Here is a 27,330-nt window from a genome sequence, read left to right as displayed (position 1 = left end):
TAGGAAAAATCAGCTCACAAACAACAGCAAGGCCTTAGCCTGGATTAAGAGTAGATGAGCGTGCTGCGCCCACTCCCAGCGAGCTTCCCCCGCTCTTTTCAATGCAGGTCTACAGAGGGATAGGCACGTTTCTAATTTTAAAATGTAGAAAAAAAGGCAGGGTCTTATGTACAAATTTAATTGGATGATAATAGGAAATGAAAAAGCAGATGCAGCTGCAAAGGTGGCACTCATGCTGCCGGCGTAGGCTTCGACATTTGTGACCTATCAAGACTAACAGATTGCTCTGCGCAGAATAGTCCTGTGGCAGTGGAGTGAGGTAAGGATGAATGTAACGAACAACAAACTTAGAATGATCAAACCGGTTACGTCAATGTGGCCCTCTTCTGTTGGGAGGAATTGTAGGGAGGAGGTCATCATTGAAAGACTGAGAATCGGTCATTGCGCCATGTCCCATTCCTATCTCTTCACTGAAGGGAAGACTCTTCCGCAATGTGGCTATTGTGACTGCCCTCTGACTGTGAAACACCTCCTGACGGAGAGCGATGAGTACCAGCTTACGCGAGACAGGATAGGCGTCAGGGGCAACCTAGAATGTATTCTGGGCGATGACCCTGGCCACCTAAGCCGTGTCATAGAATTCATTGGGAAAACTGGTCTTATAAATTCGATTTGATTAGCTTAACTTTTACATCAATATTCTCATAAGTGCCGCACTTAACTGAAATTATAGTATATGCTTTTGTCGCAATTTGATTGCGCGTGGTGCTAATGACTGTAGCTGTCGATGCACCTGTAACCCCAAACCTACTGCTACTAGATGAAGCAACAAGGAAATATTCAGTAAAATGTGGGGTTTAGAGGTAATTTACAGAGAAGTACCCCTATCAATGATTATTTTTTGTATGCCATGCCCCAATTGCTTTCAATCCTTTAGGAATTATATGCCCTCACTTAAAAATTGTTAATATTTGCCTCTCCCTATGTGACATACTGTTTTTTTGCTTGCAGAGGTTTGTTGTGCTTGGTGGCCATCTTTTCACTGATATTATGTATGTTTTGTTTCTGTTTCAACGGGTGCATGTCTATGTCTCATTTTGTCAGTCTGACATTGACTTGAAACAGTTGTGAATCGGAAATCCAGATGAGCAAGCCAATCCTCATGTGATGAATGAGTGTTGTTGGTGTTGGCCAATGAATCCATTCCATCCATCATAAGGTTTGGTCTAATTACCATATTTCTCTGAAATAAAGTCCCCCTCTGAATATAGTTCCCCCCCAAATTTTGAGGCTTCAGTTTCGGGAAAAATATTAAAAAATGCCTTTGAATATAGTCCCCCCCCTTTACGTTTATTACGGGCATTTTTGAAAAAAAAAAGGGGAACTATATTCAGATAAATAAGGTATTCTGTACATAACACACGTATTGTGTGAAAAACACAGCGGAAAAATAATTCGCCTTGACCGGGATCCGGGTTCAAATTCCGGTCAAGGCGAATTATTTTTCCTTTGTGGATTTTTCGCACAATTTGTGCATTGTGGGTGACCTGCGTAAAAGTTATCACCGTGGCTAGTCCAGGTATACTGAAATAACACACCTATTCCCTGATCCTATGATTATAATAGTCGGTCGTTCTTTTTAATAACATACCTACCATTAATCCATAATATACATCCTCGATTAGGCTTTTCCTGATACTGCTGCTTCGCTGCTGTTCGATGAGGCTTTCATTTTTGCTCTTAACAATTGGCATAGGTTGACAGCATGAAACTTTATCATTTCCTTTTGAAACTGGGCAAGGCAGAAAATTTGCTGTACTGGGTCTTCCATTTTCTGGTGTTGCCTTCTTGGGTGCCACTATTTCAATTGTCTGAAATGTGGATCCAATGTAGATCAGTTTTTAGCTTTTATTTCTTTTATAATCCTAGAATATCTTTTAAAAAAGATATATTTATGATGAATATACTATGATGATGTTTACCTGAAGTCCTCGACCAATTATCTGTTTCAGTTCTAAGTCCACTTTATTTCTGACAACCTGATATAAAGTATCATCTAATATCTGTTCAAATGCACTTTTAATCTCCAATGGCTGAAAGGAAAAAACATTTTTAAATAAAGGCACTCCATGTTTGAGCTCCTCCACCTTAATAATTTTCCCTGGAATATGCAAACTGCTTGAATACTCAAAACTCCATTGTTATATTTTTCTTTCATTGGCTTAAAAGGATCAACTTTACAGGTGTAGAACAAAAAAGGGATATTTAAAGAGTGAAAAAACATGAACATTTGATATAAGGGCAAAAATGTTCTGGCATCAGTTGAGATTAGGGTCACTTACCTTATGTGCTATTCTGTGCTCTGCCAAGTATAAATTTTGGTTTGAAACTTACTGTATTCATGAAACTGCTGTATTTGCATGTATCTAAGATGAAGTTCATTCTAAGATGACTCACTACTTGAGGAAATACTTGAAAGAAATCATTACCTCTTATGTTTGACTAGTGTAAAGTCACCATTAAAATTAATCATAGAGAGAAAACCAAAAAGCATTGTAGCCAAATTAAATAGCTATAGCTAACTGTTCACAGCTAAGTATGCCTTGATCTTATGTAGTCCATTCTTATTTTACTTTCCCTGGATCCTTGTTTCTGCCTTATTCTTAGTCACCCTCACGATGCAGAATCATATTTAATTTTTTTATATAAAATATTTTATTTTATATCACCAATGTCACTTTTGAGCCTAAATCCCTAGGTGATTTAAAAGTGATGTTATTTAAGTATCACTTTGGGTATTAGAATTTGTCGATGCCGTTCAATGATGAAAAAGTCATGTCAAAGAAATTACCCAAGGAACAACGTATCCTGAAAATTTCATGGTGATATTGTATATAGGTACCCAGCTAGTACATTATAAGTCATTGAGATAAGGTGAAAGGAAAAAAGTAAGGAAGGTGCTTATGAGGTAGCAGGTTGACCATAAGAAATGGATAAATCTCTCTCTCTCTGTGTTATCTGGGTAGTTTGGGCATTGCATTGTGCATAGATGACAATATGAATCACTTATTCAATCACTTACTCAGGATTCACACTTTATGGGAAAGATAATGGAAAAAATAATTTTGATTTAGGTATTTTAGTAACATATATACATACCTACTTTCATTTTCAGTGTACCTATAGGTACACTGAAAATGAAATTTACCAATATTGAGAATTGTATCATAAATGATTGAAAATATAGGATGAATGTTCACTTGTTTTCAGTGCATATACCTAGATGGTAGTAGGTATCTAGAGTTGGAAGAGCCATAGACTATCCTTTCAATTGTGTGATGACTTCACATATTCTAGAATATCCGGAAGGGAAAAAGATGCATTTGCCTTAGATTCATGTGAATAAGGTGTGAATGAAAAAGAAATCAAATGCTGCATCCGAATTAAAAATGATAATCAATTAAACTTTATTTACAAATTAGTCATCCCACTGCTTAGTATGTGCATTCAAAGATCACCTTGCGAGACATAGAAAAGTGGCCACTCATAGTGACTTGTGGATGCAGGCCATGGGTCTAAGCTTTAGGGTTAGGAGTAGCCATGTGATAGGCACATTATAATTTTTGAAAAGCAATTACATAATATGTGAGGCAATTTTCATTTTACCATGATAAAAATAACCTTTCATCTACTTATTTTTTGTTTTGGATTTGTATTTTTTGCACACAATGGTCGATCAAAGTAATCTTGTTTCTTCCATTTTTGAAGGACTTTTTTCCAAAGATTTTACGGAGGTGTTTTGGTAGGATTCTTTGGCATTTAAATTTAGACGAAAAAATTGACGTTCAGGTGACATTAGTTATCTGTTCAATCAACCAAGTGACAAGGATTTTTTAAACTTAACTGTTCTTGTGGGTGGCTATTAAAGTCTCATCATCATCATCACTGGTCAACAATCCTAGGATTGGTTTGACGCAGCTCCTCACTCAGTTCTCCTATCAGCTAATCTTTTCACTCCTACTTATTTCTTCTCTTTCACATCTCTCTTTACTTGTTCCATATATTTTGTTTGAGGTCTTCCTTTTCCATTCTTGCCTTCCAGCTGTCCTTCGACGATTGTCTTCATCAGGCCATCATGTCTCAAGATGTGGCCTATAAGGTTGTTCCGTCTTCTTATTAAGGTTTTCATGAGGCTTCTCTTCTCTCCTACCCTTCTTAGGACTTCCTCGTTACTAACTTGGTCGATCCATTTGATTTTCATCATTCTTCTGTAGCACCACATTTCAAAGGCCTCTATCCTTGCTTTCTCCGCTGCGGTCATTGTCCATGCCTCACTTCCGTATAGGAGCATACTCCAGATGTAGGTTCTTATAAATTGTTTCTTTACATCCATATTTAAGTTTCCCGCTGTAAGCAGGTCTCTCTTTTGGTGGAATGCTCTCTTTGCCTGGGCTATTCTGCTGATAATTTCTTTCTTGCTTCTCCCGTCACTAGTTATCTTGCTTCCCAAATAACAGAATTCATCCACTTCTATCAGTTTTTGCCTCCCTACTTTAATGTTGGTCTTGACTTCTTCTCTTCTGCTGCATACTTAGATCTTGGTTTTCTTCGTGCTTATTTTCAGTTGATATCTACTCATTACCCTACCCATATTAATCAGAATATTTTTCAAATCCTTCTCTGTTTCTGCTATAACGGCTATGTCATCGGCAAATCTTAGCATGCTTATTTTTTCTCCATGGATATTCACTCCCAATGCCTTTAGCCATTAAAGTCTCACCTTAGGTTAAACTGTATGTTCGAGGGTGGTTTGAAAAGCTCTCGGAATCACCACAAGTTGTCAGCGCTAGTGCAACGAACTTTTCACGCGATATCCATAGGACTGTTCTCTGTAAACACATGCCACGTCAATGCTCGTGGAAAGAACTGTGGGGGTGACGCACTTTTTTGTTGTTCCCGCATAGTGATTTGCGAAGATGGAAAAAAGATGGTGAAAAGATGGAGGTTCGTGCAGTGATTAAGTACTTCGTAAAAATAGGTATGAATGCAAAGGACATTCATGCCGATTACCAGAATACAATAGGGGACTCTGCTCCTTTATAGTCAACTGTTGCCAAGAGGACAAATGAATTTAAATTTGGTCGGGAGAGCATAGATGATATTCTGTGCAAAGCTCGGCCAAGAAGTGTCACTACTCCAGAAATCATTACAAAAGTGCAAAAAATGGAAATGGAGGATTGCCGATTAGAAATGGGTGAAATTGCTCTTGCTTGCCAGATGTCATATAAAAGGGTATATTATATTTCACCTGAAAAATTAGAAATGAAAACATTTTCTGCTAGATGAGTGCCTCGACTCTTGATGCTGGATCAAAAACGCATGGGAATGGACATATCGGAACAGTTCTTGACCCGTTTTAGGGAAAACGAGCAAGTTTTTTTGGACCAGTTTGTGACCAAAGATGAAACTTGGGTCCATTACTATTCCCCAGAGACAAAAACATAGCCAAAGCTGTGGAAACATGATGATTATCCACCACCAAAGAAACGAAAGACAATTGTTTCGACTGGAAAGGTCATGGCATCAGTGTTCTGGTATGTGAAGGAGATTCTGTTTATGGATTGTCTCCTCACTAGACAAAAAATTACTAGAGATTACTATGCTAACCTCTTGGACTAATTGCAACAAAATACACACGAAAATAGGCCAGGTTTAGCAAGGAAGATAGTCATGTTCCACTAATACAATGCGTACCAGCACGCATGTGCTGTCGTCATGGCAAAATAACACAAACTATGGTATTAATTGTTGCCACTTCCGCTTTATTCACCTGATGTGCCTCCATCAGACTTCCATCTCATCCCAAAACTGAAATTATTTCATGATGGACCTGATGGATAAAATGATTCACTTCAAATGAAGAACTGATAGCCGGAGTTGACAACTATTTTGCAGGCCTAGAGAAATCCCATTTTCTAGATGGGATCAAGGCACTAGAATATCATTGGACCAAATGTAGTAATCTACAAGGAGACTATATTGAAAAATAAATAAGTTTCTATGATGTAAGAAAATTTTTTCTATTCCATTCCGAGAACTTTTCAAACCAACCTCATAGCTTCCTCAGAAAATTAGTTATTTTTAATGCATTTATGGGTCCTTGATATGGAACCATCATATCCCACTCTGCACTTATGTATGCATATTTGTCTAAAAATGAGTACATTTGTGCATTGTTAGGGTTGCTCTCCAATTTAAAAATAATCCTTGTTAAATTACATTATCAACAATAAATTACATTATTACATTACCATAAAGAGGATGTTCTGCTAATATCTGTGATTTTATGTTGGTATTGGAAAGCCTACTTACCATTTGGGATTGTCTGGATAGTAAGCTTCTAGTCTCTTCCAAAAGTTCTGCTACAGAAGCTGAAATTGAAAATTTCAGTCATACTTAGCTATGTTCTGATTTCATGGAAAGTTCTGAAGTTGCAGTCAGCTTAAACCCTCTTATTTTTAAAGATTTTAATGAACTTTACCCGATGGGGTTCTATAATGTCACTTTGTGGGAGACAACATAGATTCCCCAAGGTTGATTCTGTAAGCTGATTACTATGTAATTCAAGCAAATTTAGGATCTTAGATGAAGTTAATGTAATGGAGTTATTGTTTCAGATATTTTTACACTGTATTTTATTTTAATTGATTTGGTTGATAACTTGGCTCACCAGAAAGAAGAAATAATGCCAATAAATCTTTGTTATGATATTTACATGACTGAATCATGAGCATGTCCTTTTCAAAGGGTCACATCATTAAATCAGGTACATCTTTAAATTAGAACTTAGGATGCATGCACAGTTTATTGATTCGATTACAAAACTTTTGTTATTATGAAAGTTGAAGTCCACTCTTATAAGTCATTTTTTAAATTGGTTTATTAGGTTTTGATTCTCCCTTCACAAATTAAAAGTCAGGTATTATTAAAATTTTGAGGCTGATAACAAGTAAAACCTGCCTCATGAAGAGATACAGTGGCTCTGTCACTCTTATGTCTACAAGAATCTTAAGTGTTTTTGGTTAAAAATTCTGTATAGAATTTAATGAAACTGCAGTATGGAATAGAGTGAGGCTCCTGAGCATACATGTTACTTAAGCATGCATGCATAGTCCAGAACATTTGCATAAGTTTGGGAACCATGTAATTAAGCTGAATATGTGAATTGTTATGCTGTATTTTTGTTTACAAAAACTTCCGTTTTTATATGAAGTTATTGGTGGATATTAAACATTTTTGGTCGATGCAGCTGTGGATGTCCAAATGTCAAAATTTGGTTGATGATGCTATTTTTAGAAGTATGTATGTATCTGGATTGAACTAAGGCATATTGATGAATATATCAACACTATACCTTCACGTTTTTCTGTTGCACTGAATGACTGCATGGCTTGATTCACTGTTTCTTCAACAGATTTCCTATTCAGTTGCATATCTGATACCTAGTTAGAAAGCAAAATAAAGTGGTGGATTAATTTGAGGCACAGGCATGACATTTAGCAACGATTTTTCTTTCAATACCTTAATGACATCATTGATACAAAAATGCTGATGTCCTTGGGATTCCATGAGGTTTCTTTTAAACCTGGTTTGGTTGATAACTTGATTCACTCATGATTTCCAATCAAGGTTCCTGACACCCCAGCAAAATGAATACGATTCACACTATTTAACATAGAATATATGTATCTACAATTTGAAATATTATTCACTAGCCCATGAAAACCCTGCCTCTAATTTAGCACAAACTCAGGAGCATTAGGCTCCGAGACAACTGGGGTTGTGGGACTTCCCATGTGAGTAAAGCTGGGGCAAAAGTGATGCAAATGATTTGAAGCTTTTTTTTTAGCCAGCAAGGGTAAAATATGAGGATACATTTTATATTGTTACCAAAATTTCTAATTTAGAAAGTTGTAGCCACAATAAATGTGGTTTGGAGAAAAATTCGTCCCAGGATATTGAATGATATGATAATCCCCTTTGAGGCCACTATATACAAAGGTGTTTTACAATATGAGCCTAAGGCTTTTGGGGTGTCATTTGAATGAAAATATATTACACTCCCAACTACTGATGAGCAGTGGCAGATCCAGTATAGAGACAAGGGACATCCCAATATTCATAAAGGTCTCTCATGAGCAAATATTGCCTATGGTGATTTTGAGATTTGTAATTCGTTCTACATTTTACGAGGTGCCTTTCCATTGAGAAATGTGAGAGAACAAGCTGGAACATGTCCCATTATTTTCTGTTTTTCCCATAAACAATACACAAAGCCCAACTCATTCATCTTTAACGGCGTCAGTAAGTACGTGTTTCCTTGAAAAAATTTGGAACTTACTGTTCAAATTTTTGACTTAGTAAACGAAAGTGAAATGTGCATCAACCAGATGGACTTCCTAAGAACAAAAACATTGCATATTCTCCAAAAGTTCAGGATTTTTCTATGCCCTTTTGAGTAACCTCTGGCATTTGATAGAGATGTTTTTTGTTGTGTATTGGATACAGGGCTAGAGAAATGTAGGAATCATATCCATGCAATGCACAAGAACTTCTTTTCTAGCACTTTATATTAGTCAGAACCATGCCCGAATGACAGAGTATTTTTGGAATTAAGTTGAGAATTATGTTTTCGTTGGTCAGGTGATGTATACATTCTATTAAGTGCATTCAATGCTGAAATTTTAATCTTATTATAAGTAATTTTTCCATGTAGAAATTAACTACTTATCAAATCAACCACCATGTTTAAAAAAACATAAGTGGTGTCCATTAGGAACTTACAACTGGTACTATGTTGTCACATATGACATGTGTGACTAGCTTTGACATTTTCCTTCGCTTTTCCATTTTGATTTTTTCCTCTCTTCTGTGCTTGATTCTCTGGAAGAGGTCTATTTGGTGAAATTTTTTTATCATTAAGTGAATCACATGATATCAAATTTAATTAATCACACCATTCAGCTATAGTAGTCCATGCTTACCATTCATCCTCTCTCTTTCTTTCATAAACCTTAAATTCCTCTCCAGTATAGATCTTTCTCTCTCTTCTTCTTCAAGTTTCAAAAGACTATTGATTAAATTAATTTTTTGAAGCTGAAACTCTGCCTTTTGGTGGAACCACTTCTCCACCTGAAATGGGAATGCAGTTTTAGAGACGAAAATTATCCTATTCTTACCCCTAAATTTATTTGACCTGCCCCTGACTTAAACATAAAAAAATGTTTGTATTTTATTGCCAAGCTTAGTGAGAATATTTGTTTTTCACCAGTGAAGTAAGGTATGAAATCGAAAGTACTCAACTCACTAGAATCCTCAGAAAAATATACACCACAAAGGAGCCTTTGGTATTCTACTTATTATTTAAATTTCAGGTGTTCACTTGAGTGCCACCATCAAATATATCAAATTCAACACATTAATGCAATAACATTGAAATTAATTGAGTCACTTTTAAATTCATAGAGTTCAATTGTGTCAGTGTTATGAATATCTGAAAATAAGACACTCCACGTTGCACTCTTGCCGTGTTTGTTGAATGAAGTTTCTGCCATGGATAATATTCACAGAGTTTTTTATTGCTCAAAAATATATGAGAAAGGTTGATAGTAGCGTGGTTACTTAGCTACATATCTGTTTTGGATGAAGACAGCTTAAATAACTCTGTTGAATCTTAAAAAAACATTCTGTAAAAGACTCTTCACTTAGATTTCAGTTTCAACTTTTTTTTATTCCCCTGTGTCATGATTGTGGCAAAGATATTGATTGAATCCAATAACTTCAAATATTGAGAAAGCATAAGTGATCACAAGCAACTGTTACTCTAAAAACATTGATATTTATATTATTGCAAGATCAAAATAGATTGCATTAGTCTCAAATGAATTGCTGAGAAGTAAGAAACTTTCATTACTTCTTGGTATGGTATGGTATTTGGAGGAGGCGGCCAACAGCTAAAGTCATTTGTGCCATGAGGGAAGGGTATGGGGGGAAGGGTGGAGAGAAACCTGGCGTCAGCATTAGCCTGCTCTTAATGAAAGGCACCAAGGGGACCGCAGCTTAACATCCCATCCGATGGACGGAGTATTGCACTTGAAATGCCCTCCACGCAACAATCAAGCAGGGATCCGGCAGTCTCTGAAAATTCTCTGCCACTGCTGGGATTTGAACCGGAGCCTACAGTGTGGGAAGCCAACACTTCATTGCTTCTTTCTTTATCAATTTCCATGGGTTGGGTTTATTAAATGCAACCGAAGAAAAAATATTTTAGGGTCAAATATTGGGACATAACTGTTACTCCTCTGCAATGACGGATCCAGGATAGGCACAAGGGGGCATGGGCGCAGCCAAAAATTAAGGCTAGGGGGGGTTTTAGGCACAACTAATACTTTGGGGTGTTGGGGTATTGCATACCTGCCAGGGTAAGTGGGAGTGCCGGGGCCGTCCTCCAGAAAATTTTTAAGAATAATGGTTCCAAATGGCGAGTTATATGGCTTTCTGAGTGATATTTGATTAATCATAAGACTTTTATATAAGTAATTAAGTAAAATGGATTAAATTAAAAAATTTCTCTGAGAGCTGGGGGTTTTAACCCTCAAAACCCCCCCCCTTGCTGCGCCACTGCAAGGGGGGGGTAAGTGGGGTTAAAATTCCAGCAGTAGTGGGGATCGGTAAAAAATTACCATTCTATCTAGTGTAAATTGGATACCAACAAGGGGGGGTATTGCCCCCAGTCCCCCCTCATAGATCCGTCTCTGCTCTTCTGATTTCTCAGCCATTCTATTTCGGTAAAAGGTTTTAGTTAGAAACATATAAGGGGTGTATGTAGTGAGGGCCCTTTGTCCCCAAATGGCTAGTGTCTTTTAGAAATTCATCAATTATTTTTATATATTGTATGTTCAGCTGGTGAAATGAAAACTTTCAAGGGAGAGCCATCTTTAATGATACCATCTTTGTAATGTTGCCAGAAATTACGGGGTAGGGGTGGTTGACCCCCCTAATCAGTCACAGTCTTGTGGGTTAGCTTGTAGTTTCAGATGGAAGTAATATGAAAATCTCACCTCCTGTTCCTTCTTTGCCTTCCTCTTCTTCTTTTCCCTTTGTTGCTTCCTCAAAAATATTTCCTCCCTCTGCCATTTCCTAATTGTTCTTATTGTCCTCTGTCTGACATTAAGGGTTGACTTCACCTTGCACTCTCGAATTTTTTTATCTAGAGCTTGTGACCATGCCATCATTTCATTTTTTTGTGCTCTCCTATATTCTGCCAGTGCCTGTTCATGTTGTTGATGCTGCTGCAAACTTTTGTTCAATCTACCTCAGGGTGAACAAGGAGAGTGGTGCATATTAAATATATGTAGTTCAATAAGAATTTTTCTTCACATTAATTTATGACATAAAATATGAACATGATGCCAAATTTTCTACTTTCATCCATAGATTGGAATGGCTAATGTTGGTTATTTAAAAGGAAATAAAAATGTTTGCTAAAAGAATTAATGTTCATTTAAATTAAGGTTAGAATAAATGAAGGTGGGAGATAGGCATCGCCATATTTTTCTTGTGAGCCATTAGATTTATTTAGCATCTCGTGAGTATTTAGCAAAAACGCAGTAAATGTAAATTCTTCCTGTTTGTGGCCACAATGTGAGGGACTATTGGATATTGTGAATTGGGAAAAAAGAAGACAAAATAGGCTTCATTTCTAGAGTATAAATCACTATGAATTTTTATTGAATCTCTACGTGTAGCCTTTTGAAAGGGAAAGTCTACGTCAGGTTATAACTTGGCAGTACTTAAAAAAAAGAGACATTCCATTGCCCGCCCACATGCAGGAGGATACATAATTTCAGCCGTTCAAATTTGAAAATCTCGGCTATAGAGCGATTTTTACGTTTTCAGCAGGTGGTAAGACCTCATTCCAACTCAGAATTCAGTGAGAGATCTCGAAGTCATGGTGTATTTCCACGATACTGCAAGATCGGTGGTGAAAATACAATAATTGGCACGGGAAAAATTCCCCTGGACCGGGAATTGAACCACGGACCTTGGGCTTTTCGGGCCACTGCGCTATCCAAGTTCCGTGATTCCCTCGGATATTGACCGAAGTTCACGGCGGAAAGCCGAAGGTCAGTGGTTCTATTGGTGGTTTCGTTGTTTGTGCTCCCGGTCCAGGGAGAATTGTTTGTCTTGGTATTAATGTGAATGTGTCCACTGTGGTTGATGATAACTGTATTGTTGCTGGTTTAGAAAACCGCTATTTTGATACAAGTCGAATTTTTGTAAGATGACCTTTTATAGTGTTGATGGAGGCTTCCGCGGATTGGTGCAGAAGGCGCAGCAGGATTCCACGCTGTCCTCCGGATCGATTCATTTTCATGACGACAGTTTCGCCGGCGTTGCAGCAGGCGTCATCAGGTTTGAAGTGAAACCTGATGTTTCACTTCAAACTTGAAACTTTAACAGTCGTCATGAAGATGCATCGACGCGGAGGACAACTCTGAAGCCTAGCTGCGCCTATTGAATTTTTTAGTAGTTGTTTTAGTCGCGGTACCCCACAAAAATAACTAGTTTCGTTTACTATGCTGGATGCATAGAAGTTGGTTGTGCGCACAGAATCAGAATTTACAATTTATACGTACAGATCTTTTTTCCGCTGCTCTTCCATCTGCTTTTTGGTCCGAGCCCTCTCTTTCCTGGTCACCCACATCGATGCCTTCTTGGCGTCCCTCTCTGCGGATTCTTGGGCCAACGCCAGGATTCGTTTCTCTCTGGACAAGGCCTCCTGCGAACGAAGAGTTTGGATGTGGGTGGGTGAGAATGTACTCAATGCCATGGGTCGCTCACGGGTGATAGAACATAGAAATGTACTTTGGGGAAGGGGGAAATATTCGGTCTGCGAGAAAATCGGTTTTTCTCTCTGACAGAACTTTGTTCATAGGCCAAATTCCGATGAGGGAAATTCAAACACTTAGAGGTGGTCTTCCAGTGAGTCGTTGGTTCTTTGACTCAAAGCGTTGGCGTAGCTAATGGATTTCCGGGGGGTGGAGGCGCCCTCAAGATGGCTCGTGGCACCCCGGGGAAAAATTTACCAATCGAAATTGTTGCGGCCACGCTTCGCACAGCGCTGCCAAAAATCTTTCAGTTCTATTCAGAAATGATATCAGCAATAAGGCTTAATTTAATTTATGAGTAGGTTAAATTTAAAAAAAATTCCGAGGGAGAGACACTTGAAGAGGTATTCCTCCCGAAGGGTGAGTGGTAATAGGGTGGTGCCATGCCTCGCAGCCAATTTCCCTGGTTACGCCCATGCCCGAGGGGAAGAGAAGGTGCTTGGTATAAATAATACAGGGGAAGAGGGAAAATATTGGAAATTTTCGGTGAGAACCTCAAATAGAACCTTCAAAAGGTACTGAATTAGGATTACCCAAAGCGCCACTTTATTAATGACCTGCGTGGGTTACACTAGGGACTGGAAAGCTACCGGTACTTTCTCTCTGACTTTTAAGGTCAAAAGAGAACGATGTTGTGACGTGTTTTAATTTACCAGGCATAAGGAATGATACCATCAGAAATGAAAAGAATTTCCTCTTCGACCAATAGTAGTGGCGTAAACTTGACGGCATAATTTTTTCGCCATAGTACTTTTTTCCCAAAGGGTAATTCTAAGCGTCTCTCGTAGTCCAAGTTTAAATAATGCTGGCAGAAGATTTATATCACCATAGTACTTTTTCCCAAAGGGTAATTCTAAGCGTCTTTCGTAGTCCAAGTTTAAATAATGCTGGCAGAAGATTTATACCACCAATGAATTAACATCATCAACCTATAATCATATGTATTGAATATTTCTCGTGCTTTCGCTTGATTTACAACTTCCATATATCCACAATAATAATGGCTATATGGAATCCAAAATCAGGAAAACAGTTTGCTCGGCTAATTGAAGATCAGCGAATGCTTTTCATTAACTGGCCATTTGCAAATCAACTCACCGTGTACGATAATATGAGTATTAGTGGTAAAGCTACACTTTTTGTCTTAAAATTCTGGACAAACGGAAAAAATATTAGTCTCCGAATAACTTCATTTATATCTGCAACTAAATTACAAGCGACATAGATAAAATTGGCATTTCGGAATCGGTAATTGCTCACATGTTCATGGAGTAAAATTGTTGCTCGCGAAATAACTTGTTTGTAGCTCTCTTAACCAATTTTTTAGGGTATATGCTGCCATATTTGGAGGAGGAAATATGCGGTTGTCTTGTTCTTGGGTTCGATAACAAGTCGCGGATGAACTTCTTGTCATTTTCTGCTGAAATGCAGGGTAATGTGTCGTATTTAAATCAAAAATGTCTTAATTAGTCATTTTTGGACATTTGAAATTTTAAAAAGTTTACATTAATTCTACACTAAAAAATCAAGAAAGAACGATTAGATATTCTTTGAAATTACGTGGATGGACCATATCATTCATTTTTATTTTTGTGAGTGATGGGGTAGGGATTTGAATGCCCACTAACTATTAGAATCCTGAATATTCGAATCCAAGGCATGGGTTAGGTACTCTATGACTATGGAGAATTTATGATTTATGGTTCATTAACCGCCGCATTGAAACAGATGGTTTATTTCGGTGGTAGTGGTACTTACAGGAAACCAGTTTATCATGGAAGATGCAGGAATGGATATGAAGTGGAAATGAATAAGATTTGGTATCTGTATTAGATGAATTTAAGCAATCGGGGTTCGATGGGCATTCTCTGCATCGACGCCCATTGATTAGTTTCAATGCGTCGAATATCAATGAAAGAAACTAAAAAACAAGGACGAGGTGTACTTCATGGGATTATGGTTATCCGAGATGCGAAGATGAAAGAATCCGAAGAAGCGGTCAAATCCTTTCGTATACAAGGATAAAAGGTTAAATCGACCCATGGATTATATAGGATCGATTTATCAATTATTTTAATTCGTCATTTTTGATATTTGGTGGAGCCAAAATAAACCGCAGAGTAAAATATTTACCTTTTACCTAAGAAATATCTGCGACCCCAATTCTTATCACGCCTTTCCAGACGAAGATATTTGTGTTTTGGTGACTCCAGGCCTTCAAATGCCTGTTACACAGCCGTGAATGCGCACATTTTCCTTGAGAACTAGGAACAAGAAATACTTGGCGAATTTTGCCCAAATCGAGAAATGCTATCACGAGATCAGTAGGGACTTTTAAAAACAGTACCTATGGAAAGTTATTTGCACAATATTTTCCCTCTCGGATTTTATGATAGAGTTTTACAAGGCAGTGGTTTGCGAAATTCGTGGGTTCATCGTTTCAAGGAATAATATTTCGAGTGGGAAAAAATATTTTTGCGGCTGAAAACGGGGAATGGCATGCTATTTGCATAGTGTGATTAGCTAGGCTTCTAGAAATGCAGTTCATTCGAAATAAATTCTAAAAATATCTTTTTCCAATAAATTCAATTATGGCATGAAACAACAACAACAATTATGGCAACGGACATTCACAACTCTATAGAGTAGTGAATGTCCGTGGTTTGCATCTTTTTTGTTCTTATGGCCATTTTAGGAAGCTTGGATAGTTTCTGGTTATTTTTTTTAGCAAAAATGTATTACAAGTAAGGAATTAATGGGGGATTTTTGATGTGAAAATGATTCAATATTTGGTTATTATCATGTTAATAAAGAAAATTGCCAGTGGTGACTTGGATAGGGAGTTGAGATATTACATCTCAGCTGCAGGAATTTCTTGTATTGGAGGTGGTAATAGCTCAGCAATAAAAATTAAATGGAGAGTAAGTGGTTTTCTCTACTATTAAATTTCGAGGATCCCTTCATAAGCTGTCATATCTAAAAATTAACCAAGACTTTCATTTTGAGGTATTCCTACATGGCTTTCCCTGGCGTGTGTCATTAATCTAAAAAAAAACAACCGCGGAGTGTTTTGAAAGACAACCAAATCCACGCATTTGTCAGTGGTTGTACACCTTTTCTAAGGTATGTCGAGAAAGTGGTATGTGTTTAAGGGGCCAATTTTTGAGTAAATTGTAGCCATAAATTTTTCCGTCAACTTTCTCTCCTTTAATCCCCGTCGGCGATGTTCGATCGGTCATTATTTTCGGTAAAATACGATTTTGCTTGGCCATTGTTTGAATGTGTTTAGTGATTAGTTTGTGTCGGTCCTTGTTATGCCTTATGAATGATTTGATCTATGCGACTGCGCCTCAGCATTGTATTGGCCATGCATGACACTCTTTGGATCTGTAAATATTACGGTTAAAATGATGCTGGCTATCTTTGCATGCTTTTTAAAAGTTTCCTCAAAAAGTTTTACTTATCTGTACAGTTCAGTACCGAATTATTTGGTTTAATGACCAAGACCAAAATGCACCTATTTTATGCCATCAAGCATCAACACATCATCATAGCAATTGAAAGTGAAATTTTATTATCACAGCTGTCAACAGATACATGCGAACAGATGTAGCATAATATTTATTGAGAATTTTCGTATGGATTTACGAAAAGACATTTTTCTCTGCTTCGATGAATATGCTTTCATTTACTAATTCCAGAATACGTTGAGTCTCTTGAGGCACTGAGCCAGAGAACTTTAACCATTTAACTGATAAAAACTCATTTTACCAGCAGTATTTGCGGTAATGTTGAAAAAAATGAAGAAATATTTTGTCCGCATTATTTCAAATGTGAAATCCCGATTTCAATACACAACCCTGCGATTATCTAGGTAGGCGAGTTCATTATTATTTGCCTTTCGTAATTACTGATAAATGTCTGGGATGTAACTACTGTACGTACTGGATGTAATTACTGAAAAAAACTGGGAGGGATAAAAAGCCAACGCAAAAATGTTATTTTCTTTGTTTTCTCATCCTTTTCGACGATTGTTCCTTTTTTTTAACCATTCTTCAGTGACATCTGGAAATGTATTTTCTGCTCTCTCTGGTTATTTCCGAAAAACTAGTTCCACTGACGAAATTTGATCTCGAGATAGTAAAAAGTACCCACTTTACATGAAAATTTTAGTTTTCCTTGTTATGAACAGTCACTTAGGTTATTTTATAAGTATTTCATTGAATTTTTATGTCTATTTGTCAGTTTTGATGAAAATTGTCGTAGTGAAAACGCTTATAACACGCGAGCTCGCGGCTAAAAAATTAGATATACCGTCTTTTAGCGTGAGTACGGAATTTCTCCTCTGGAATGATAAGTAACGAACAAGAGCCAACAGTGATACAACTCTCCCTCATTTTGGCATTGCCACTTGTCCTGTGATCTACAGAATTGCTCATCCTGGAGAATGTTCACTTCGGACACCTTCACTTGGCTAAAGATTTTACCTGCACAGAAAGCTCTTTTTTGCATTTTTTGGAGCGGTGAAAGTCTAAGAATAGGACTGAAAGTTTGACTGCTTAGTGGAGTAAAAGTAAAACGTGAGTAACATTTAGAGTTGATTATCGATGTTACAGCAATAGAGCTTGTTTTGAATCTCTGTAATAATGTGAAGCTAAACAATACCTTCGCTTTGGAAAATCTGCGTGTCTATGTAATTTGTATTTTAAATTACAGCCTATGAATTAATGTATAATATTTCGAGCCTGCCGCGTGAAATTACATGAATTGCCATGAGAAAAAATTTTCCTGGAGCGGGCATTGAATCGCGGACCTTTGGCTTTCCCTGTCGAAAAGGAAGCGTTCGGGGAAGTGTCCGGGTAGTGTTGCGGGAGTGTTCAGGAAGCGTTTAACGGTACGTGAACGCTTCCCGGCAGCTTCCCGAACACTTCCTCAACACTACCTGACTGTCGACCCTTCGCTTGCCGAACACTTCCTCGCCACTTCGTGGTTGAAACACTTCCCGGACGTTTCCCCGACACTCCCGGAACGCTTCCGAAGCGTGGGAAACACTTCCTCGACGCTCGCTGGACGTTTCCCCGACACTCGACCGCGACCGTTGTCGACACTCCCCGAACGCTTCCGAAACACTTCCGCGGAAGCGTTCCAAGTGGGCCATAATCTGCTTCCCGAACACTTCCGCGACACCTCCTCAACGCTACCCCAACACTTGCCCGCCACTTCCCGAACACTCCGTCCGACGCTTCCCCAACACTTCCTCAACACTTCCGTTTCGCCTGGGTTCCCGGGAACTATGCAGACCACTACGCTATGCAGGTTCTTGAATTCCCGAAATCAAAGGTCTGCGATTCGATTCCCGTCCCAGGAAATTTTTTCCTAACGGCTATGAATTAATATCTTCAAAATTTTCATCCAACCAAATTTTGCAGCCCGTGATGAATGAGATCTTTTGGCATTACTAAATACTGTATCCAACAAAGGTTCGTTCGCTAAACAGTAGGCATTATTCGTTTCAGTGGAAGTAATTCGAGACTTTCGGATTTTTAAGGTGGTGATTCAAGGAAATCTGTAATCTTCGGTCTAATCCGATGCTGCTTTGTTTCTGGCGTCTCTGGTCAACTCCAAAACGCTGCCTTGAGTGGTGCGCCCATCAGTTTTCTACGTACATCCCTCTATTATGTTTCTCAGTACGTAATATTCTTGGCTTGGGCTCAGTTCACCGATCATTGATGAAAACCTTCACGATGGACGTCGGGCACTGACGTGAGGAGAATCTTTTTTTGGAGACGGAGTGCCTCCGTGGACGGGTTTTGACTGCCGTGGTCGAAAGACACCATGTCTACGACGTGTGGATCAACACTGTAACCTCTTATTCTCCATGACAGTAGCTTTACTTTTGATAGTTACACCGATCGATTACTAACATGATAGCTGTGAAATTTATTTTATGTAACATTTTTGCTTTCGGGTGTACATACTTTTACGTTTCTTAGAAGTAACATCTCATCGTGATTAATTTTAAACTACAGAAATATAAATATATATTAAAAATATTATTTGATGGATGAGAAAAATGGAGAAAGGGGTACTTTTACATCTGTTTAGAAACCTATTAACGTGTGTAGTGGCTCCCATATAAATGCAAAAATGAAGATGAACATATTGGCGACGGATTTTCATCATGAAATCACTTGAAAATCTTCATCGCTAATTCCTCTCGAATTTACAGCTGACGATAGTCAACCTGGTAAGGATTTTGATTTTGACCGTTCCCCACGCAAGAATGAAAATTTGAGCTGAGTCACACTACTTATGCTTCTTACATATTTTCAATTCTACGCACATGCTAGAAAATCCCTTTTTAGATGCCTTTGGACGTCATGTTCATCATTATTGAACAAGCTTCCTCCGATCGAATGATTCTCGTTGCGGTCTCTATTTTAATTTGTATGTTCGGGGAAAACTGAGTGGGTTGTGACGGTCTTTAAAGTTAGCACTCGAGTTGGTATAAATCTCTCGCAGTTTAGATTCGAATCTAGGTTCAAATGGTCGGTAATCATAGTCACCGCATCGATTCATCACCTTCATTCTAATGGACGAGGCTCTATTTTACCCCTCGCAACGGGCGACTCGTCTGGGTCTGGAATCCTAGCGGTGGCCGACCACCTGGGTTGTTCCTCTTCTTCCCAGCCACGGCACGTCCTGAGACTTATTTTTACTAGCACGTCCCATTACCTGTCATCATAAAGAAGTCGCGTCATATTCGTGTTCCTTTCCGCCTGTGTGCCGAGGTGGGATATTTTTAGGCGCAGAGGGATTTAGGAGCGTGCCTTACATCATATTGTTTGCTGCCGAGCCTGAAGCTTCTCGGATAGGACAGATATTTGGTAGTTCTTGACCATCTTTCCACGCACAACAAAAATGAAAACATTAAAAAACTCATAATACATGATTCAACGGCAATAATTTGCTTTCCCATACTCGCTGCTGTTTTATTTTCACGTTTAACATTCATTAAATTATTATATTTAGTGGATAGTTTATCGCTCGATTGCTTGGGAGTATGTATTATAAATCATGCAGTACGTTTCATCAGTATTTTCTGACCTCAGCTGGTGTCAGCTGTTTTCTATGATCTAGTTTCGCCAATGCACGTATTGTGGAGACAAATGTATGAATATTTGTTCGATTGAAATTTCACTCTTTAAGGTCAGTATTCCGCACGATTTTATGAAAATAATGCCATGAAGAGATAATAATACTATTCCAATAATTAAATGGAATAATCGGCTATAATGAATTGTATTAAGTTTAAAAAATAAGGCCTTGTGTAACCGGACACTGAGGAAGATTTTGTTCGCTTTGGTAGTATTCTTGCTTCTAACCCGGAGTATCATAAAATGATTGTGTTTAACCTTTAAAAGTTCTATTGTTGCGGTTTTATAGATCTTAAGATGCATTCATGAGGAGGTGGATGGCAAATTTAATAATAACTCGCTTTTTAAGATTGCAACGGTTAGTTCCCACTTCCAACGATATTTCAATTGATTGAATGCTTGGTATACATTCGCATTACTTTAAGAAATTGGACGAATAATTTCGTAAGGTGTTCATTCCTTCCTGTAAATAAACTTCCACCCTGTAAATTTTTCACGGATATCAAAAGTTAATCAGTTGAAATGCGCAGGAAAGAAGTCAATGGCCGATTTCAACATCTCTGCCGGAAGATAAGTCAGTACATGAGAAACAATTTTCTTTGTCTTAAAATATCGTAGCAGTAGAGGATAATAAATCATATTGTGTTCATATTATGCGCAGTCGGTTCATTATAAAGCAGTTATCTTAGTCGTTCAATTGTAAAGTTTGCGCGTTAATATGTTATTTTCAGTCTTGTAACGTTTTAAAGCTAAAAAATGCAATATTGTTATTACATTTAAATATAGTATCTGACATGAAACTGAGCAATTAAATTTTCACTCGCATGCAATCATTTGCTGTCGTGTTCGTTTAAATGTGTCCATGATCACAGAAAAGGAATTGGGAGTTGAGTTTCCTTTCCCAAGTTTAAAATTTCGATTGTTCTTAACGTAGCTCCAAATTTCAATTCAGAATCCCCACGGCCATTTTGTTATTTAACTTGTTATTTAAATCGAATAATCAAAAATTATTGTAGATTATGTTATAACCAAAATTATGGTGATAATTGCGAAACCTAAAGCAGAGTCGCGATAGTTTCCTCTTTAATAAAATTTTTATAAACACGTTTCATGTCGTGTCTTAGGATTAACAAATAATTTATAAATAGAACCCGTAATTTTTGAGGTGAATGAATGTGTAAAAAATGAAATAAAAGCGAAAATTATAACGTTTAAAAATGACTTATTCTCTTGAAATATGATCAAAAATCAATTTCAAATTGTGAGTTATTCTCTTTTATGAGCGCCTGAACTGTTTTGTCATCGCTGTCGCCAGTGTTGTATATCTGCCTGAGAGTGTATGGCGGAACGAGTTATGAACTTGCAGCTTTGGAAAACCGGACTGCGCTCGGAGTGAGCGAATGAATTGGAAAGTGCAAATTGGAATCTGGGCGTGTGCAGTGCCAATGCATAGGCCACGCTTCAGCCCTTTGCCCGTGATTAATGAAATGCAGACGCCGCCGCTTGGCATTTTATACGAACGGACCATTTAAGACCACGCCAATTTTTATGAGGCGCCCATTTCTCGTGAACCAAGCATCCTCGCTGACGCTTCCTAAGACTAGGAATGGCAATGAGCCGTGGAGGATCGGCATAATTTTGCGACGGCGAGAAATCCTGGAATCGGCAATTTAATAATCTTGTCCGAACACCTTTCTCCCGTCGTAACTTCGATTTGGAGCAAAGCCAAGGTGCCATCCGACGCCAGGGAAAGTGTCAGTATTTATTATAATGTTGGTAAGTATAGAATGTTCTGCGTTTCCTCCACGTTGAATGTTCTGCTGAGTCATGAAAATTTCTCTTTCCTGTAGTTTAGTTCCAAATGCTCAGGGATTTTTGGTGATTGAATATTAAGGCTTAAGCAAATATTTACTACATCATTGAAGGTTCATACTTCTTTTAAGGTGCATGCTCAGAAAAGTGATGCGTGGTAATAGGTGATTTAAAACTAAATATTATTTTCAAGTTCAAGGTACAAGGGAGTACATCACACCTTTCTTTAGCAGTAAACACTCCTGAATGAGATAGGTACTATTCTAGTATGCGTGAAGCTTTAATAGCAACAAGACTTTCATTATGCCTGTATAGTGAACTTAATACACTAATTGGAATGGCAAAAAATCGTGGTCTGCATCACCTAGGTTTTGATTTTTTATTTATAATATCCTTTACTTTGATGAAGATTAATTTTCATCTTAACCAGTTCACTATTAATCGTACTCGCACTCGTAATTCTACTCTTACATATAATTTTCTGGTTATCCTTTTATCAGCTGCCTGTTAAGACTCTATTACCTTTCAAATTTGTTCCTTTTTAGGTCTCTGTAAATATCAACTATCAATTATTAATAGGTTGTTGTTTTAACTACGAATATCTGCTGTGATTATAGGTTGTAATATTTATGAATTTTTGCGTATTTAAAAAAATTATTCCTAATTAAATCATAACATTTTTCATTAAATTGATTTTTAAAATTCCGAAAAGTTATCTGAAGTATTATAATCGGCAATATGGACTAAAATCGGCCAATCATCATGTGAAAACACAGCTTAAACAAGGTTTCGGTATGGTATGGTATTTGGAGGAGGCGACCGACAGCTGAGATCATTTTCACCGCGAGGGAAATGTTTAGGGGGAAGAGTGCAGAGAAACCCAGTGTCGGCATAAGCCTCCTCTTAACTTATGATGATAAGGGGACTAAGGCTTCGGGCGGAGTGTGTACTAGAATTTTCATCCACAAATAACTTAAAAACTGGTTTAATTCACTGTCTCGGACGTGACTTCATGGAATCGACTCAACATAATGAAATGTAAAAAAATTATTATACTATAAATATAAACAAATTAAATTAATTATAATAATAATTAAATAAAGTTAATTAAAAACTTTACAATGACACATAAATTATGAAAATTTATGTGGAATTATATATTTTTTCACTATTCATTATTATCAAGCAGGTCCCTTAAAAATCTCCACCACTATCAGAATTTGAACCCCGGACTCACGGAGTGGGGAGCAAACACTGTTACCCCACTTACTCGATCCAAATAATGAGGATTTAAATAGGCGTTGCCTTGAGATGGAATTGATTTTTTAACAACTCACCAGTCGTGCTCGTTCTTTGTCCACTAGCTCCCCGTGGACGCTGCGGAGATAGAGCCTGTATTCGTTGAAGACGTCGATCGTACAGATCTCCTCTCCGTCTTCCGTCATCTGACCTGTCTTCCTCAGGTGCTTCCGAGTTACTTTGCTATCGAAAAATCTCTTCAAGTGATGATCGTGCATTGGCTCGTACCACATGGTCGTGCTGCCCGAGTTGGGCGGCACGAAGTCATCTCTCTGGATTTTCACCATTAACTTAGGAGAGAAAAATTATTTATGAACTTAAGAGAATCCTTAACATAGCATAAGGCTCAATTATTGTGGTGTGATATAAGTTACTCCCACTTCCGGCTGATGCCAATTACGCTATCTCTTACTACCTACGAAGCATGATAGGCATTAATTTAAAGTCACAATTTCTTGTGTCAGGAAAGTTAGTGACCGGTAAAAAGATTTTTCTCCAAAATTAAATTTATTATTCACAAGAAAGCAAAATTATTTTCAAAAATATGTTTTTAATGCTATTAAAAATGAAATTATTTTTTAAATGTTGCACAAATACCTTACGAAAAGATAGTGGTCGAAGATTATCATGAATGTGATTTAATATTATTGCCCAGTGCAATACTAATGGTCCTTCTTTTTTGTAACAATCGCATTACAGAATTAAACGTCTGTAATATTATCGATTAAAATAATGAAGAATGAATTATTCTTTCAGGAAAATTTATCGAAAAATATACAATGAGTAAATATAAGTAAATTTATCGCACTATTTTTACGGAGTTGTATCTTCTCTCCTTAATATTAATTCAGTGATAAGATTTCAGAGTTGGAAAAATGCTGCGTATGGCCGGTATCCCCTTTCCTCCTTCTCTATCAATACTACTTCAGTTTTGACGTGAAAATGGTGTTTCCATGTTTCAAAATGCCTAGGTATTCCATTGTGTTTGCCTTTAAATCCAAGAACAGAGCATTGGTCGGCATTCGTTGAGGCAGATGATAGCTCAGGTGTTTTTTTTCGAGAAAATCTGATATTGCGAGGATGAATGGGATAATCACAGATATGCTTATGTTTACAGAATAGGCGCATTAATTGGCGTATTATTCATAGTGATGATATGGGATCTCCATTTTTGTACTTAAACAGTCTATTAAGGTAGTTTGAGCGAAAAATCGATCAGCATAGAATTCTATGAATTTTATCTCATTACAAAGTGGACGTCTTCAACTTTCTAATGATACCATAATATATACCCCTTACCGGGCAAAATTCAGAGAAATGTGTGTGTAAAGAGAAGCTGATTTACACGGCATAGATAGGAGCCATGCGCTTTGGCGGCAGAATGTATTTAAAAAGAGGTATTATTTTCATGACGACACTCACGGCAGAGTTAAATGCTTATAATACAAGGAGGAATATTTCTCGGGTTTCCCACCGGGTGTCGTATCGGGTTGTAGTTCCCAACGTTTCCATGACTAAGTCCGTCATCGTCATCAGGGGTTAGTGAACTCAGATTCTACATTGCTTATAATACAAGGTTAAGATAGAAAGCAGATTCATAAAAACAAAACTCAGATTCTACATTGCTTATAATACAAGGTTAAGATAGAAAGCAGATTCATAAAAACAAAGCCATTTAAGTCAATATAAGTGAGCCCATTGAAGTCACAGTGCAACCATGGGCCCAACGGTCACTCTAGTGAATTTTTAGGGAGAGAAATGATAAATTTTTTATATTGCAAGGTTCAGTTAGAAAGCAGGTTCAAAATAACAAAGCCATTGAAGTTAACATACCTGAGGACACTAAAAGCACAGTTCAACCATGGGCTTAGTAAGAAAAAAGTTTATGGAGAAACCAGGTTCAAAAGAAGGAATCTGAAGGGAATTATGGAAACGGAGTTCAGACTTCAGGGTTCAATAAGCCCACCGAATAACATCGAGAAACGAAAAATTTCTCCTCGTCGTCATTTTTGTTGCCAAGACCATCCCTCGTTACTATTTTCAGAGGCACTTTACAAATTGAAACATTACGATACAGTCATAAAATGAAGCTCATAATGAACCAACGTAATAGATAAATGTGCACCAACGTAATGGAATATGGTTTTAAAAAGAACGATACATGTATATTGAATGATAAAGTTCACTACCTACATACGAAAGATCCAGGTTACTGTGAGGTGCAAATACGATACTTATGCAATCGATGGATATTAAGGAAAAATATAACAGATAATGGAGCAAATAAACCATATGCAGCTCGTGTCGGTCAAATCTAGTCGTTTAGTAAACATAACAAAACACACTTTCACACTTCATCACTGATGTTTCGGCCATTTTGTAAAATCACGTCACCGACGCTAGCGCCGCTAGTGGCCTAGTGGCGCAGAAACTTCGGAAACAGATTTAATACGTATTTAAAAAGGATTTGGAAATCTAGATTTGATGTATTATGAAATCTCCCTAAAATACAGATTTGATCCTTTTTGTGTTTGTAGGGTAGTACATAGATATCGGCAAAAAACTAAGTGAGTGCAGTCAACTTCAATTATGAATGTTTGGTCGCATTAAATTTACAGGTCACCGGTAGTATAAGATTAAAATATTTAAAAAACTTTTCGTCGAGCAGGCATTTCCTGCAGACGACCGGATGTCGGAAGATTCGGTTTGGCAACGCTGCATAAGAATTATTTGTAAACAAACATAATCGCATACGAAAAATAAAGTATTGAAAACTATCGAAAGTTCTTATATAAGGGTCGATTTTCCACTTCCAAACGATGAGAGTATCATTTTTCGGAAATAGAATTCATTCAACCAAACATCCATTGTATCTAAACAAAAGTCCGTCCTAATATGGTATGATTGTTATATGGAAGCAAAATACCTACTATGAGTAATTCACTTTCCTTATGGTATTTACTTGAGCTATTTTGTGAATCGCACAAATTGATCAGACTTCAGAACTGACACTCCTTAAAAATCCTTATTTAAGAAGGAATACATCTATTTTGGTCTCCAAAACCTCTCCGGTTTTTGCGGATGGCCGTCTTTTTAAAGTACTCATGAAACTATTTCATTTAAAATATTCGATATAATATCATCAAATAAAGATCTCGGAAAAAAGTAAATACCTACCGGCTTTCCTACAGTTCCACGGGTGTACACGATGCGGCCCTTTGGAGCTGGCACACGTGGAATCTTATGCTCAAGGGACATAAATTCCCACATTGGTAGTCCATTTCTCGGTACATATCCTCTCGGTTTAGGAATTGACGAAAATAATTTTTGTGTCCTGCTCGGGCGTTTTACGGTAAGTAGCTCACTCATTTTTAACTCTGAATTTTGCAATCCGTCTTAAACAACAAGACATTACACCTTTCCTCTTCCTGTCCGTCGGAAGTTTTCTTCGTGAGTGTATTTTTACCGACTCGCACAGTCAAATAAATGAACGTTGTTTATTAGCAGTTATGGTCGACATCTCCATAGATACTATTATATATTTTCGTTGCATGAAGATGCATGGCCGCCACTAGTCGTCTTCGGTGACATTCTGTCATTCAATATGGCGATTCTTATGGTATTTTATTGAGGAAATAGGATGTAATGGACCGCATCTAGTCTGTATTGTAATTTTTTAGAAAAGTACTCGTATTTTTATTTCTGTAGCTCTCGAAGTGTCTTTGGTTACTCTCTGCTATATCATTACCGTTCGTATAATTTGTATAGTTTTGGAGGACTTGGTACTTTATCTTTCCTAGTAAGTGGTGGATAAATCAATCTTGTATCAATCCTGTCCACAATCATAACTGGCAACCTTGAAATTGCAGTCTCCTGCTTCGAAAATAAATCTTTTTAATGAAGAAGAAAATTATTTCGTGTTTGGCTATTGGGAGGAAACATGGCGTTCATTTCTGAAATATAAGTAAGAATTGAAATGTTCCTTCTTAATTATATTTACCTGTATGCTTGCATTTTTAGTATACCTACTTGCTCTCTTGTTTTTCGCGAGATCAGTTTGCTATAATCGACTGAAAGATTTAAAATTGAAATATCTCCAACACATTTACTAA

At 37.5% G+C, this 27,330-nt stretch overlaps 1 protein-coding gene across 2 annotated transcripts in view; it reads right to left on the bottom strand.

Moving 5' to 3' along the window:
• Positions 1-26,700, bottom strand: part of LOC124157296 (trichohyalin) — a 32,352-nt gene extending 5,652 nt beyond the window's left edge. Inside the window, exons 1-10 of one of the 2 annotated variants that reach the window (XM_046531895.1) lie at positions 26,396-26,700; positions 23,257-23,508; positions 12,699-12,841; positions 11,121-11,370; positions 9,045-9,192; positions 8,845-8,954; positions 7,415-7,502; positions 6,373-6,431; positions 1,983-2,093; positions 1,656-1,871 (exon numbers count right to left, since the gene is read on the bottom strand). In XM_046531895.1, the coding sequence (XP_046387851.1) occupies positions 1,656-1,871; positions 1,983-2,093; positions 6,373-6,431; positions 7,415-7,502; positions 8,845-8,954; positions 9,045-9,192; positions 11,121-11,370; positions 12,699-12,841; positions 23,257-23,508; positions 26,396-26,587 (1,569 nt within the window). In that variant the 5' untranslated portion in view covers positions 26,588-26,700. Of the gene's footprint in view, positions 1-1,651; positions 1,872-1,982; positions 2,094-6,372; positions 6,432-7,414; positions 7,503-8,844; positions 8,955-9,044; positions 9,193-11,120; positions 11,371-12,698; positions 12,842-23,256; positions 23,509-26,395 lie in introns of both variants that reach the window. The other variant, XM_046531896.1, reaches the window with a different exon arrangement.
• Positions 26,701-27,330: the final 630 nt, after the last annotated feature.

The sequence above is a fragment of the Ischnura elegans genome, chromosome 4 (genome assembly GCF_921293095.1).
Source record: "Ischnura elegans chromosome 4, ioIscEleg1.1, whole genome shotgun sequence".
NCBI lineage: Eukaryota > Metazoa > Arthropoda > Insecta > Odonata > Coenagrionidae > Ischnura > Ischnura elegans.
The sequence above is the reverse complement of the archived record's forward strand: the minus strand, read 5'-3'. Positions and strand labels throughout refer to the sequence as shown.